Below are 16,664 nucleotides of genomic sequence, written 5' to 3'. Positions count from 1 at the left end.
TGGATAGGGTCTCTTATTTTATTTTTTTTAATCATGTTAGATAAAAGATTAGACCAGGTGCCTTCTGTGACGTGTTAAAGGAATACAGCTCGGATAGGTTTGGGTTGCAGAAATAGAGAATAAGTCCCTGCCTTGGTACCACCCCGAAGTGCAAGCTGAAGAGATCATGAGGGCAGCTGGACCCTCTAATGCCATCATCCAGCACCTGAAGTCCTGCGGCATCAAAATACGACCACCGAAGAAGTTTCCCAGCCCAGATGTCCAGGTGATGAACAAAACCATGTTTTTTTTTTAACTTTCTGCACCCCCACTTCCTGGCGCCAGAACAGTTCTGCTCATGTGCTTTGCTCTGTTCTAGAGGAAGACTCCCAGTGAGGGGCTTTTCGGTGTCCCCCTGCGCTCACTGCCACTCTGCAACAAGGAGGGAGACATTCCGCAGTGAGTATCGCAGGGACCTATCCCACCCTTCCCCACAATATTGCAGTCACACTGAAATCAGAGGGTGGTCAGGGAGATAACACACTGCTGTTTGCGGAAACGGAGGCTGCTGTATATAAGTGTATGTGCTATTATTGTAATGCACGCTTTGCAAAGATTAGGTTTTTTTTTATTGCGTTTTTGCAAGAAAAGAAAGGGCTGTAGGAGAACACTGATGGCCTTTGAGTTTCTAGATTTAAAAAAAAATCTGTCACTGGCATAATTATTTACATCATGTATTTATTGACTAGTTGCTCCTGTTTTGTAAAGTAGAACATATGCAAAAATAAGATGTTATAGCTCATTGTTTGTTTCATGCTAATACATTTGATAAATTGTTTGTTCCCAGTGTAAACACATTTTTGCTACAAATATCTTACATAGTTACATAGTAGATGAGGTTGAATAAAGACGTAGGTCCATCAAGTTCAACCTATGCTAAATTTAGACAACAGATACTTTATCCTATATCTATACTTACTTATTGATCCAGAGGAAGGCAAACAAAAAACCCCATTAAGGGGAAAAATTAATGCCAATTCTTGGAGTCAGGAAGGAAATCGGATTAATCCCTGGATCAACATCCTTCCCATGTATACCTATTTGGTATATCCCTGTATACCTTTCCCATCTAAAAAGATGTTCAACCTTTTTTTGAACAAATCTATTGTATCTGCCATCACAGTCTCCATGGGTAATGAATTCCACATTTTAACTGCCCTTACTGTAAAGAACCCTTTCCTTTGTTGCTGGTGAAATTTCCTTTCCTCCAACCTTAAGGGATGGCCCGAGTCCTTTGTACTGCTCGTGGGATGAATAGTTCTTTTTAAAGCTCCTTGTATTGTCCCTGAATATATTTATATATAGTTATCATATCCTCTCTTAGACGCCTCTTTTCTAACGTAAATAAATCTAATTTAGCTAGCCTCTCCTCATAAGTTAGAATGTCCATCCCCTTTATTAATTTGGTGGCTCTTCTCTGCACTCTCTCTAGTTCCATAATGTCTTTTCTTAGGATTGATGCCCAAAATTGTACTCCATATTCAAGGTGTGGTCTTACTAATGCTTTGTAAAGGGGCATAATTATGTTTACTTCCCTTCCATCCATTGCCCGTTTGCAAGATAAGATCTTGTTTGCCTTTGCAGCTACTGCATGACATTGGGCACTATTGGTAAGCCTGCTGTCTACAAGCACTCCTAAATCCTTCTCCATCAAGGATTCCCCCAATATATCTCCATTTAATTTGTAAGTCGCCTTTTTATTCTTGCATCCCAAATGCATAACCTTACATTTATCTGTATTATACCTCATCTGCCATTTACCTGCCCACGTTTCCAGTCTCTCCAAGTCCTTCTGTAGAGAAATTACATCCTGCTCTGATTCTATTACCTTACACAATTTAGTATCAGCAAAGGTGGAGACTTTGCTTTCGATCCCAACCTCAAGGTCATTAATAAACAAGTTAAAAATCAGGGGTCCCAGTACGATCCCTGAGGTACTCCACTCACGACTTTAGCCCAACCTGAAAAAGTTCCATTTATGACAACCCTCTGTTGTCTGTCCTTTAACCAGTTTTCAATCCAGGTGCATATATTATTACTAAGTCCAATTTTCTTTATTTTGTACACCAACCTCGTGTGAAACCGTATCAAAAGCCTTTGCAAAATCTAAGTAGACCACATCAACTGCTGAACATCTCATCCCTCTCCCCCTTTCCAGGTTTCTGGTAGACTCTTGTCAGTTTCTCAGCCAACATCTCAGTACCGAGGGGCTCTTCCGAAAATCTGGCTCTGTAACTCGTATCAAGACCCTAAAGGTATTAGTTTACGAATTCCCTGTTTGTGCAATGACTCCCAACCTCTCTTGTATTGTTATTAAGATATGGGATTTGATCACTGTGATTAGTTTTGTGTGTGTTTCGGGTGTATTTGGCATTAGCTGGTAGCTGTAACCAATTCCATGTGTCTGACAACTATAATTAGTTCAATAAGTGTTTCTAACCTCCTGCTACAGTACCTGGCCTTCTTGTCTCCCTTACTATCCTAAATGCTGCTGCCAGAATAACTTTTCTCTTTCCTATTTCTGTGTCTCCCCTGCTGAAATCGCTCTCCTGGCTTCCCATCAAATCCCACATCACACACTCAATTCTCCTCCTCACTTTTAAAGCTTTACACTCTTCTGCCCCTCTCTACATCTCAGCCCTAATTTCTGGCTATTCAGCATCCCGACTCTTGCATTCTACTAAAGTATCTAAAGCCCTCTCCTGCCTTAAACCTCTCTCACTGACTGCCCCACACCTCTGGAATGCCCTTCCCCTCAATATCAGACTAGCACCCTCTCTATCCACTTTAAGACCCACCTTTAAAACACACCCACTTAAGGGCTGTTATATAGTGGCCGCGTGCGCTACGTCTTGCGAGCGGCACTTATAATTGGCTGAGATTAGTCAGCCCTTCTATACAAGGGCCGCACGTACGGCAGTGAGTGTGCATCCGGCCAACAGTGGGGAAGACGGGGAAATAAAGATTTTGCGCCGCTACTGGCGCTGAAATGTGTGTGTCTGCACAATGTTAATAAATATTTTATTTTTACAAAGTGTTTTTTTTTTTTAAATAATTACACACACACACACACACACACACACACACACACACACACACACACACACCTCACAGCTCAGCATGCGGCGTGCGCATGGCCGCACACTCTATAGAACAGCCCTATCAAAGCATATGAGTAACTTCTTGGCTGATACTATACACCTCATACATAAGTCTTGGCCCCTTGCAGACGCACTTACCAGAACACCCTCCTACTGTCTCTGTACGTTCTTCCTACCTAACAATTAGATTGTAAGCTCTTAAGAGCAGGGACTCCTTTTCCTAAATATTACTTTTATGCCTGAAGCACTTATTCCCATGATCTGTTATTTGTACTATTTGCTATTTATATGATTGTCAGATGTATTACTGCTGTGACGCTCTATGTACATTAATGGCGCTATAATAAGGACATACATACAAGTGTATCTTTAATTAGTGACAGAGTAAAGGTTCGCCAGACTCTTCCATGAAAAGCTACAATAATCAAGAGTTACTGTATGTCAGTGCTCCAAATCAAAATAGACCTTCCTGGATGGCCCAACAAAATTGCAGATATAGAGGGCCCTCACCTTGATAAAGGTTGCATGTTGCAACCGAAACATCAGATTTTTGGGCTAATATATTTTTGTGATTAAGCCAGTTTCTGCCCTCCTCTTAAGTGCTATCTTTAGTCCCAACCCCATGTGTGTTAGAGTTGCCAGTAACTTGTGTTCGTTTCATGCATTATCAGCCACATTGTGAAAAGGTCTGTGCTAGTGGACTGGTGGCTACTGGTAACTGGACTCTTCTTTGAAAGTAACATTGTAATAGCCACATGTGTAATTTGTAAGGAGCTTGTGTAACATTTACTGCTGAGATGTAGCAACATTTCCGAGTGTTAGAGGAAGGGATGGCATCACAAGAGCTGTAACCACAGTGGGGGAGGGGGACGGAGATGTTTGAGCAATGTGAAGGCGTTCAGACCTGGTTACCAGTCTCTTGTGTTGTCGTTCAACAGTTGACTCCCATACAGGACAATAGGGTGAAACTCCCTGGCAGAATCACCTGCCCATATTAAATGTTGGCATACAGGTATGGGGCCGTGCCACTATTAATACTTCTCACTACTGGAATATCCTTATAATGCTGCACTAAAGTGGTAAGGTGGCTTGAAAGAATAGGATGAAAGTTCAGTCATTTGCAAATATCATGCGGTAAAGAAAAAACCATCCACCCTCTGTAAGCTCTTTCAGTGATTTTAACTGTACTCCAAAAAACCTGTAGCTACATTCAATTCTTTCAGATTTTCAGCAGGAATTAATGCCACGAAGATTCACAGATAATGTTTGCATGATTTTAAGCTTCTCATCTACTGTATGACTTCTGTTAAGCTAAATAGAAACAAGGTGCTTGGCCAAAAGACTTGGAGAATGCACCCCTCTGGCAGTTAACACCTTGACTACCAGAGCATCTAGTGCCACATAGGCATTGCTTAACAAATCTGAGTGCTGATGCCCACAACCCCTCTCCCCCCTCACCCACCCTCTGTTCCAGGCACAGCTAGAGTCCGGTGAGAGCTGCTTAAACTCAGCCCTGCCCTGTGATGTCGCCTCCCTGCTGAAGCAATTTTTTAGGGAGCTCCCGCAGCCCCTCATTCTCCCCGAACTTCAGGACCCTCTGTGCCAGATCCAGGAGTCAGTTGGCGAGGGGGACAGAGGGTCTGCCATCATACTAGTAACCTGCCTGCTCCCTTCCATCAACCGGGGAACCCTGCAATACTTCTGCACCTTTCTACAAAGTGTTGCATCCAGGTGAGGAATGTGGGGGGGCTTCTGTAATAACATCAGTGACCACAAGGTGGAGCCCATTCCTACCCCAAATGCTATATGAGACTGTGTCCTAAGGGTAGGAACTTTCACTGGCGTTTTAGATATAAAAAATATTTGTTATGGTAGAACGCTATTTGGGTTTCAGGTTAAAAAAACATTTTTTTTTTCGCAAGCCCAAAAGTTCGCCAAGTTTAGGATTTTTTGTTTTAAAGGTGAGTTCAGGTTTCTAAGTCAAACTTTCTAACAAACTGACGTAGGTTTTTGAAACCACGAACCTGGCCACGCACTGTTTTATTAACCCTTTCAGGTGCTCCACAATCAGTGGCAGATTTACAAATCCTCTGCCCACAGGCATGTAACCTGGTGCCGCCGCCGCCTCCTTCGTGTTGCAGCGTCAAATGACACTGGTGTCACGTGATGCCGCATTTCTATGATGGCGCGACACTGTCATGTTGCCATGGCTACACGTCGCCAAGTGACGTTCCGTCATATGACGCTGTGATGTTGGAGGACGGCGGCACAAAGGAGAAGTTAAGAACTTTACAGAGGCCCCACGGTCTCCCCTGGCAACCAGTAGGGAAGAGAGTGGGGGAACGTGTGTCGTCTGTGTGTGTGTGTCGTCTGTGTGTGTGTGTGTCGTCTGTGTGTGTGTGTGTCGTCTGTGTGTGTGTGTCGTCTGTGTGTGTGTGTGTCGTCTGTGTGTGTGTGTCGTCTGTGTGTGTGTGTCGTCTGTGTGTGTGTGTCGTCTGTGTGTGTGTGTCGTCTGTGTGTGTGTGTCGTCTGTGTGTGTGTGTCGTCTGTGTGTGTGTGTGTGTCGTCTGTGTGTGTGTCGTCTGTCTCGTCTGTGTGTGTCGTCTGTCTCGTGAGTGTGTGTGTCGTCTGTGTGTGTGTCGTCTGTGTGTGTGTCGTCTGTGTGTGTGTCGTCTGTGTGTGTGTCGTCTGTGTCGTCTGTCTCGTGAGTGTGTGTGTCGTCTGTGTGTGTGTCGTCTGTGTGTGTGTCGTCTGTGTGTGTGTCGTCTGTGTGTGTGTCGTCTGTGTGTGTGTCGTCTGTGTGTGTGTCGTCTGTGTGTGTGTCGTCTGTCTCGTCTGTGTCTATCGTCTGTCTCGTGTGTGTGTGTGTGTGTCGTGTCTCGTCTGTGTCTATCGTCTGTCTCGTGTGTGTGTGTGTGTCGTGTCTCGTCTGTCTCTCGTCTGTCACGTGTGTGTGTGTGTGTGTGTGTGTCGTCTGTGTCTCGTGTGTGTGTGTGTCTGTGTCTGTGTCTCGTGTGTGTGTGTGTCGTCTGTGTCTTGTGTGTGTGTCGTCTGTGTCTTGTGTGTGTGTCGTCTGTGTCTTGTGTGTGTGTCGTCTGTGTCTTGTGTGTGTGTCGTCTGTGTCTTGTGTGTGTGTGTCGTCTGTGTCTTGTGTGTGTGTGTCGTCTGTGTCTTGTGTGTGTGTCGTCTGTGTCTCGTGTGTGTGTCGTCTGTGTCTCGTGTGTGTGTCGTCTGTGTCTCGTGTGTGTGTCGTCTGTGTCTCGTGTGTGTGTCTGTGTCTCGTGTGTGTGTGTCGTCTGTGTCTCGTGTGTGTGTCGTCTGTGTCTCGTGTGTGTGTCGTCTGTGTCTCGTGTGTGTGTCGTCTGTGTCTCGTGTGTGTGTCGTCTGTGTCTCGTGTGTGTGTCGTCTGTGTCTCGTGTGTGTGTCGTCTGTGTCTCGTGTGTGTGTCGTCTGTCTCGTGTGTGTGTCGTCTGTGTCTCGTGTGTGTGTCGTCTGTGTCTCGTGTGTGTCGTCTGTGTCTCGTGTGTGTGTGTGTGTCGTCTGTGTATCGTGTGTGTGTGTGTCGTCTGTGTCTCGTATGTGTGTGTCGTCTGTGTCTCGTGTGTGTCGTCTGTCTCGTGTGTGTGTGTGTCGTCTGTGTCTCGTGTCTGTCGTCTGTGTCTCGTGTGTGTGTGTGTCGCCTGTGTCTCGTGTGTGTGTGTGTGTCGCCTGTGTCTCGTGTGTGTGTCGTCTGTGTCTCGTGTGTGTGTGTCGTGTGTGTGTGTGTGTCGCCTGTGTCTCGTGTGTGTGTCGTCTGTGTCTTGTGTGTGTGTGTGTCGTCTGTGTCTCGTGTGTGTGTGTCGTCTGTGTCTCGTGTGTGTGTGTCGTCTGTGTCTCGTGTGTGTGTGTCGTGTGTGTGTCGTGTGTGTGTCGTCTGTGTCTCGTGTGTGTGTCGTCTGTGTCTCGTGTGTGTGTCGTCTGTGTCTCGTGTGTGTGTCGTCTGTGTCTCGTGTGTGTGTCGTCTGTGTCTCGTGTGTGTGTCGTCTGTGTCTCGTGTGTGTGTCGTCTGTGTCTCGTGTGTGTGTGTGTGTGTGCGTCGTCTGTGTCTTGTGTGTCGTCTGTGTCTCGTGTGTGTGTGTGTGTGTCGTCTGTGTCTCGTGTGTGTGTCGTGTGTGTGTGTGTGTGTCGTCTGTGTGTGTCGTCTGTGTGTATATATTTTGCAGCCCAAAAATATTGCCGGCCTGGGCCTAATGAGAAATCCACAACTGTCCACAATGCTTTGCAGGTCCCTGCAGTGAAGGAGTTAGGCCAAAAATGTAGCATTTACTATTACATTCAAATATCAATGTCTCAGCATTTATTTCATGGCATTTTCAATGTGAGTGTGGTTGTTAGTGCTGAGTGACACTTATTAAAATTGAATTATCTGCTCTTGGTTGGGGGGGGGGTGGTTTCCTTTCCGTTTTCGCGCTCAAAAAAAGAAAAATAGCTTTCAGATGTTAAGTGATATAAACCCCTCTTGCAGAGCAGTATAGTATATATCTATATAGTACAGTGTTTCCCAACTCCAGTCCTCAGGGAACTGAGGTCCTACGGATATCCCTGCTCCAGCACAGGTGGCTCAGCCAAAATGACCGAGCTGCTGACTGACCCACCTGTGCTGGAGCAGGGATATTCTTAAGACCTGACCTGTTTGGGTTCCCTGAGGACTGGAGTTGGGAAACACTGATATATAGTACATTAATGCTGCACATATTTTTACCCTTGCACACAAAACCTTCAGGTTTTCACAAAATAAACAAGAACTACCAGTATTCCAGAAAAGTAGAGAATATATATATTTTTTATTTGTGGGTCATTTGAATGCTGGCAGGCAGTTAAACCTTACAGAGAGATGCATTATTATGCGAGCTTCTACAGATGGAAGCTCTGATGCTTGGACTCTGACTCCCTTTGCAGGTGTGATGAAAATAGGATGGATTCAGGGAACCTGGCACTGGTTTTGGCCCCAAACTTATTTCCCAGCAGCGGACTGGGAGAGAAGCGGACACTTGGCACAGAGAGGCAGCTGCAACTTCAAACATCTGTGATGCAGATTCTGATAGAGCAGGCACAGCACATAGGTAAGGCAATGTGTGTATCAGTAACTGTGTAATATGCAGTGTGAAGGAAAGACAGTGCCTTCTGTGAGTGTCACAGTGGGAGCGACAGATTCCATGGGTCGTAGGTCCCTTCTGTCTCTTGCTGTAATTGGAGGGGCAGACTACAGGCTTCCCTGACGGTCTCACTGCAGTGGGAAGGACAGACTTGATAGGATATACTATAGAAGCCTTTTGTTTCACCCTGCAGAGGGAAACAAGCTCCATGGGACAGGTCATTTGTAGCTGTATAACTGTGGAAGAGACTGGAAGACTTCATGGGCCATAGGTCCCTTCACCTTGTATCTGTGTCACCCTGCAGTGGGTAGGGCAGACTTCATTGGTGATGGGTCCATTTGTCTGTCAGTCATTCTGCTGTGGCAGGGAACACTGCCCTCTTTAACTATCCACCCCTCTCTCTGCAGGGCAGTTTCCCTTGTTCATCGTGGAGAAGGTTCCTCTCCCTCCTGACCCTGTTGAAGATGAGTCTGTGAACCCCAAAAGAGGAGGAAATCGCAGGAGATGCAGACGCAGTATGGGCGGTAAGAGATACGTACATGAGGAACGTTGGTGCTATAGAACACCACTGTAATCATGAATGAGCAGTAGGTGCCCTCTGTTGGTCACTCATAGTCACTGCCCAGGTGTGGCTGAGACCAGGTGGCATCATGACAGTGCAGCAACATTCAGACATCGGCTGGGCCAATGACTGCTTGTTTTCCTGTAGTATAAGTCCAGTCACACCAAGTGCACAGATAGTTTTATTACTGTCGGGCCAAAAAACTTATACAGCCAAAAGCCCCATCCTCTTCTTCTGTGATAGGAGCGCTTCACCCGCGGGACACCTTGGTTTCTTGCTTGATTTGCTCTTGCAGTAACTCTGTTTCAGATGCCCTCTTATCGAGCTACCGCTAGCCCCATTTACCTATAGTAACCTTCTCTGCTTCATGTCTGTCTCGTTTTAAGGACTCGTTAATGAGGCATTAAATAAACTGAAGTCGGGACGCGCTGCTTCCAATGCCCTCTTGGACCGCGTGGCAGGTGAGCCCGAGTGGGAGGGAGCTCTGTTTCTCCAGCAAAGTTTTTGAAGCCAAATGGGGCATTTCCTTTTCTGATCTAAATCGTGTGTGTTTAAATCCTTCAGTTCTCCCTTTTTCCCACTGCAGATGAGCTTGTTCAGCCGCAGAGAAGCAAATCTAAACGCAAAGCGTCCGAGGACACCGTGCACGGGGAGCAGTGCACAGCTAAGAAACGGTATGGAATATAAATCTACTGAAACCCAATATCTCCATCCCTGGAATTGCAAGGCTGATTGTACCTAGATATTGGCAAAACTGTCAATCCGTTTCACTGAATTTCCCCAGCTTTCCATTCAAAATCCGTTCCGCGGTGTAAATTCTGTCGACTGATTGATTGTTCCAGCTTCAAACCGTGCGGATTAATCCAAAACCGCCATTGAATACAATCCACTGTTGGATTTTAAGTATCCAATCTGTGGATTCAGCAACCTGCATCACACCCCTCAAACCTTTCACAGCCAGGCTTGCAGTGCTACTCAAACCCGTCATGGCCGGGCCTATAGAGTGTTGCTTTACCCCTTTTCTTCTGTAGACCTACAGATTATATCTTCCTTCCAGGCCACTCATTATGGGGAAAATAATCTCTCTGTGTCTTCTGTCTCCTAGGAGATCTTTGCGGGATCCGGCTGATTTAAACGAGTCCAACGAAGACTCCTGTGATCTGACAAGTTCCCTGACCCCATGCAGAGGTTAGTGGTATCTGCCCTCCCTAAATAATACCATTATTGTTCTAATACACAGACTGGCAGATGGGTGGCTACTCGTCTCTTCTTTCTCTTCAGACACTCCGGTTAGTGAAGATGTTTTCTGTGATCTTCCCTTGAGTCCCAGCTTATTGCTGGAGCTCAGCACGGAATCTCTGAGTCTCCCAGCAACTCCTGAATGTTTCTCCCGAGGCAAGAAACCCAGAAACAAACGGAAGGAGAGCAAACGTGTCCAGAGGTGAGAGGGGAGATATGCAATAGTTGGGTTTATAACGCCAGAGACAGGGAGGAGAAATCTGCAGATCATTGCAGGCAGCAGTACAGCCTCACCATTACACGGTACAGCATCGGCAGTGCCTGCTTTCTCCTCACGAACGCCACACCTTTTGTCTTGTGTATGTGAAAGGGCTATCCTGCTAACTTGTTTAACTAGACTAAAAATGTGCAACAGCAACCCAAAACCGTCACACTACACCTCTACACTGCCACCACCATGAATAATGTAAGTTTTTACTCTCAGGAGTTCTTGGTCTCCTACTTGCTAGAAAAAGATGTAATTAGAGAACAGTTGAACATATTAACCATAAAAACCAAGAAACCTTAGTGGGCTCAAATGATTACAAAAGCTGCCTTTCCAAATTCCCCCCCTGTGTCGCTGCTCCCAGGTCTCTGCCCACTCTCCGAAGGTAAGGGGACCGGGGGACTGTACAAAAATAAAAGGAAACTATATTGAGTAGTAACGTCAGTGAATGGTGAAAAATAATAAAGTACCATCCAAAGGTCCTACTCGCAATATTGGAGGGATATAAATGGCAAAATCCAAATCAGTGGCCATCTTGAAAGAATCTTGATATAATTTATCCCCATTTAATTTGTAAGTCGTCTGTTTATTCTTTCTTCCCAAATGCATAACCTTACATTTATCTTTATTAAACCTCATCTGCCATTTACCTGCCCAAGTTAATTTATTTTCAAAGTGTGTGGTAATTTATAGCCTGTAGGAGAGAGAGAATGAAAAAAATTCTCCTGCCTGAGACCGCAGTGCGTGTGGTTGCCTGATTGCTAGCCTAGCACCCCTGGTGGGTGTCCCTATTTAAACAGAAGTTGCTTGCATGTCCTGGTCTGCGTGACTGGTTGATTTCAAGTGCTGGTTGTATTAAGTGTGCAGTAAAAACTAGAAGCAGTTTAAACAAGTTGTAGTATATTGAAGTACAGTTTGTTAGTTCTTTTAAACTTCATAGTTGCTACAATGAGCAGGATTGAAAATGTCACTCAATGCACATCTTGCCACATGTATGTGCACTTGGAGCAGCTGTTCCAAGGGGCATACCGCTGAGAGGAGTGTGAGCGGGTTGTCTCTTTTTAGAGTCAGAGATTGCTGATCTGAAGAGGACACTTGCAATATTGAGGGACATTGACAATCTTGAAAGGGGTTTAGTGCTCACTGAGCAGGCCCTGGAGCAGGTAGGTAGCGGGTTAACAGTTAGAAGGGGAAGCAGGGGCAATAGGGAGAAGCAGGCCAGTTCTGACCTGACCCATCCCAATAGATTTGCCATGTTGAGTGAAGATATTGGGAGTGTCAGGAGAGAAATGGCAACGCTGGGGGAGACCGATTCCTCTAGCAGCCAGGGGAATAGTTCCTCCAGCACAAAGGGGACTTTGATGCTCCGATACAAAGAAAGATTGTGGTGGTAGGGGACTCCATTATTAGGAAGGTAAATGGGGCAATCTGTTGCCGTGACCAAATGAACCGAACAGTTTGTTGCCACTCTGGTTCAGCACATTGTGGATCGGGTAGACAGATTAGGGGGTCAACTGGGGTTGACCCGGCGGTCTTGGTACATGTTGGCACCAATGACTAAGTTAGAGAGAGATGGAGGGTCCTAAAAAATTATTTCAGGGATCTAGGCCAAAAGCTTAAGGCAAGGACCTCCATGGTGGTATTTTCTGAAATACTACCAGTGCCATGCGCTGCCGCAGGGAGACAGTCAGAGATAAGGGAGGTTAATGCATGGCTAAGAAAGTGGTGTAGGAAGGAGGGTTTGGGTTTTTTAGAGCACTGGGACTCCTTTTCTGAGAGGTGCCATCTTTCTAGGGACGGATTGCACCTCAATGAAGAGAGATTTTCTGTGCTAGGGGGAAAATGCTAAAAAAGATTGGAGGAGATTTTAAACTAGGGGAAGGGGAATTAAACCGATAACGAACTAAATAGAATAGATGAGGAGACATGGGGTTATGGAGGTAGAATGGGGGCAAGGGCGAGTTTGACAAGCAGCGAGACACTCATAGTAAATACAGATAATAGTAGAAAACTTCTAAAGACTAAACCAAGTTGGCGCAAGAAGGAAGGAGAAGATAAGATAATAGTACAGGCTGAAATGCAAGAAGCCTGACAGAGAAAATGGGGACGCTTGAATTAATAGCTGCAAGGGAGCAGTATGATATCATCGGCATTACTGTAACATGGTGGGATGACACTCCTGACTGGGCAGTTCATTTAGAACAGGGTTTCCCAAACTTTTTTTTCCGTGACCCCGTTATTTTTGAACTTCTCCTTCGTGACCCACTAAAAATTTTATTGCCTATAGGGCCTGCACAGACACACACACAGCCACTGATACACACACACACAGCCACTGATACACACACACAGCCACTGATACACACACACAGCCACTGATACACACACACAGCCACTGATACACACACACAGCCACTGATACACACACACAGCCACTGATACACACACACAGCCACTGATACACACACACAGCCACTGATACACACACACAGCCACTGATACACACACACAGCCACTGATACACACACAGACACACACACACAGCCACTGGTACACACACAGCCACTGATACACACACACACACACACAGCCACTGATACACACACACACACACGCAGCCACTGACACACGCAGCCACTGACACACGCAGCCACTGACACACGCAGCCACTGACACACGCAGCCACTGACACACGCAGCCACTGACACACGCAGCCACTGACACACGCAGCCACTGACACACGCAGCCACTGACACACGCAGCCACTGACACACGCAGCCACTGACACACGCAGCCACTGACACACGCAGCCACTGACACACGCAGCCACTGACACACGCAGCCACTGACACACGCAGCCACTGACACACGCAGCCACTGACACACGCAGCCACTGCTACACACGCAGCCACTGCTACACACGCAGCCACTGACACACGCAGCCACTGCTACACACGCAGCCACTGCTACACACGCAGCCACTGCTACACACGCAGCCACTGCTACACACGCAGCCACTGCTACACACGCAGCCACTGCTACACACGCAGCCACTGCTACACACGCAGACACTGCTACACACGCAGACACTGCTACACACGCAGACACTGCTACACACGCAGACACTGCTACACACGCAGACACTGCTACACACGCAGACACTGCTACACACGCAGACACTGCTACACACGCAGACACTGCTACACACGCAGACACTGCTACACACACACGCAGCCACACAGACACTGCTACACACACACGCAGCCACACAGACACTGCTACACACACACGCAGCCACACAGACACTGCTACACACACACGCAGCCACACAGACACTGCTACACACACACGCAGCCACACAGACACTGCTACACACACACGCAGCCACACAGACACTGCTACACACACACGCAGCCACACAGACACTGCTACACACACACGCAGCCACACAGACACTGCTACACACACACGCAGCCACACAGACACTGCTACACACACACGCAGCCACACAGACACTGCTACACACACACGCAGCCACACAGACACTGCTACACACACACGCAGCCACACAGACACTGCTACACACACACGCAGCCACACAGACACTGCTACACACACACGCAGCCACACAGACACTGCTACACACACACGCAGCCACACAGACACTGCTACACACACACGCAGCCACACAGACACTGCTACACACACACGCAGCCACACAGACACTGCTACACACACACACGCAGCCACACAGACACTGCTACACACACACACGCAGCCACACAGACACTGCTACACACACACACGCAGCCACACAGACACTGCTACACACACACACGCAGCCACACAGACACTGCTACACACACACACGCAGCCACACAGACACTGCTACACACACACGCAGCCACACAGACACTGCTACACACACACGCAGCCACACAGACACTGCTACACACACACGCAGCCACACAGACACTGCTACACACACACGCAGCCACACAGACACTGCTACACACACACGCAGCCACACAGACACTGCTACACACACACACAGACACTGCTACACACGCAGCCACTGACACTGACACACGCAGCCACTGACACACACACGCAGCCACACAGACACTGCTACACACACACACAGACACTGATACACATACTGATACTGATACATACACACACACACACACTGATACACACACACCCAGACACTGATACACACACCCAGACACTGATACACACACACAGACACTGATACACACACACACACACACACACACACACACACACAGACACTGATACACACACACAGACACTGATACACACACACAGACACTGATACACACACACACACACAGACACTGATACACCACACAGACACTGATACACACACACAGACACACACACAGACACTGATACACACACACACACTGATACACACACAGACACTGATACACACACACTGATACTGATACACACACTGATACTGATACACACACACACACACACTGATACTGATACACACACAGATACACACACTGATATACACACACACAGAGCCACACACAGACACAGCCACTGATACACACACACACACACACACACAGCCATAGATGCGCACACACACACACACACACACACACACTCTCCCCTATACGCACACAGACACAAACAGTGAATTACAGGCAACGACAATTGTGAGTGACTTGAGGGGGGGACAGAGACTGGGTGGGTGGGAGTGGGGGACTGGGTGGGTGGGAGTGGGGGACTGGGTGGGTGGGAGTGGGGGACTGGGTGGGTGGGAGTGGGGGACTGGGTGGGTGGGAGGGGGGGCAGGGACTGGGAGGGGGGGCAGGGACTGGGAGGGGGGAGACAGGGACTGGGTGGGAGGGGGGGGACAGGGATTGGGTGGGTGGGGGGGACAGTGACTGGGTGGGTGTGTGGGAGACGGTGAGTGACTGGGTGGGTGGGAGACGGTGGGTGGGTGACAGTGACTGGGTGACAGTGACTGGGTGGGTGGGTGACAGTGACTGGGTGGAGTGACTTACCTTGCCGCCGGACGCTTTCCCCCTGCTGCCCCCGATATCCCCTGCTGCCCGGGACGGGAGGTGGGCTCGGGAGGGGGTGCCATGGGAGGTGAGCTCTGGAAGCTGGCCGCGGGGGGAAGCGGACCGCAGTAGGAGCTTGTACTTCCACCCTCCCCCACGTAACGTGCGGGCCGCAGAGGAGCTGGTACTTCCTCCTCTGTCCCACGTTGGGAGCGGGGGGGAGGAAGGGAGCGGGCCCTGCTTGCGTTGCGCAAGCGCGGGGGGAATCGCCGCCATTTTTTTTAACTTGGGCGGGGGGAGAGACACCGCGCGGCCAGCCTCGCTGTGACCCGGCAATTTTGGTTCCGTGACCCGGTGCTGGGTCGAGACCCACCATTTGGGAAACGCTGATTTAGAGGGTTATTCCCTTTTTTGGAAGGATCAAGCAAATAGAAGAGGAGGTGGAGTATGTTTATATGTTAAACTGGATCTAAAACGTTTTGTAAGGAAAGATGTTTATGAGAGGAATGATGAAAATATAGAGACCATGTGGATAGAAATTAGCAGTGGAGGTTAAAGTATAAAGAAAATGTTTGTAGGCATATGCTATAAACCACCAAATATCTGTGAGATTGAGGAAGCTAAAATACTTTTGCAAATGGAGAAGGCATCAAAACTAGGTCATGTTTCCATAATGGGGGATTTTAATTATCCAGACATAGACTGGGGCAATGGGATTAGCATTACAACAAAAGGAAACAGGTTTTTGGGGGTGCTTAAAGACAATTTATATGACCCAAATTATTGAGGAACCAACCAGGAGAGGGGCAGTACTGGATTTGGTAATATCAGATGTAGCCTGGTCCCCCTGACTTCCCTATCCTCCGGTTCCCCTCTTCTTACCTCCGTGGTCGTGGGGCAGGCCGGTCGCCGGGAGCTCGGAGTGCGGCTGGCTCGCCGGGCGGCTGCCATATTGGATGCGCGCGCATGCGCAGTGAGTCGCGCATGCGCGGTTAGCTACTGAAAGTTGCGGTGGCCATTACAGACTTGCGCATGCACAGAGGCACAGTAGGGAGCGGCAGCCATTACACAGAGGCTCTGCATGGGGAACTACAAGCCCCATAATGCATAGGGGCGAAGAAACACATGACGCCAGGGAGCCAATTGCGCGGCCAGATTCCCCTGCACAGAATTAGATGCATTTCGCGCGCTGAGAGGAGCACGGCAGTCGGAAGAGGGACAGCAAAGGGTCTGGTAGTGTCCAGGGAGTGGTATTCCGCTGGGCTAGGCCAGACT

The 16,664-nt window shown here is 48.0% G+C and overlaps 2 protein-coding genes across 2 annotated transcripts in view; both read left to right on the top strand.

Annotated features, from left to right (window-relative positions):
• Positions 1-166: 166 nt before the first annotated feature.
• On the top strand, positions 167-4,875 carry LOC142499983 (inactive Rho GTPase-activating protein 11B-like). Its single transcript, XM_075610040.1, has 4 exons — positions 167-265; positions 359-438; positions 2,198-2,294; positions 4,615-4,875. Exons 1-4 carry the CDS (start codon positions 167-169, stop codon positions 4,873-4,875), a joined length of 537 nt encoding a protein of 178 aa, XP_075466155.1.
• Positions 324-16,664, top strand: part of LOC142499244 (uncharacterized) — a 28,217-nt gene continuing 11,876 nt past the window's right edge. Inside the window, exons 1-9 of the mRNA XM_075608329.1 lie at positions 324-438; positions 2,198-2,294; positions 4,615-4,871; positions 8,079-8,242; positions 8,683-8,799; positions 9,224-9,298; positions 9,424-9,511; positions 9,943-10,025; positions 10,119-10,278. Of these exons, the coding sequence (XP_075464444.1) occupies positions 8,095-8,242; positions 8,683-8,799; positions 9,224-9,298; positions 9,424-9,511; positions 9,943-10,025; positions 10,119-10,278 (671 nt within the window). The 5' untranslated portion in view covers positions 324-438; positions 2,198-2,294; positions 4,615-4,871; positions 8,079-8,094. The remainder of the gene's footprint in view (positions 439-2,197; positions 2,295-4,614; positions 4,872-8,078; positions 8,243-8,682; positions 8,800-9,223; positions 9,299-9,423; positions 9,512-9,942; positions 10,026-10,118; positions 10,279-16,664) is intronic.

Source organism: Ascaphus truei, chromosome 7, assembly GCF_040206685.1.
Source record: "Ascaphus truei isolate aAscTru1 chromosome 7, aAscTru1.hap1, whole genome shotgun sequence".
Classification (NCBI taxonomy): Eukaryota; Metazoa; Chordata; class Amphibia; order Anura; family Ascaphidae; genus Ascaphus; species Ascaphus truei.
The sequence above is the reverse complement of the archived record's forward strand: the minus strand, read 5'-3'. Positions and strand labels throughout refer to the sequence as shown.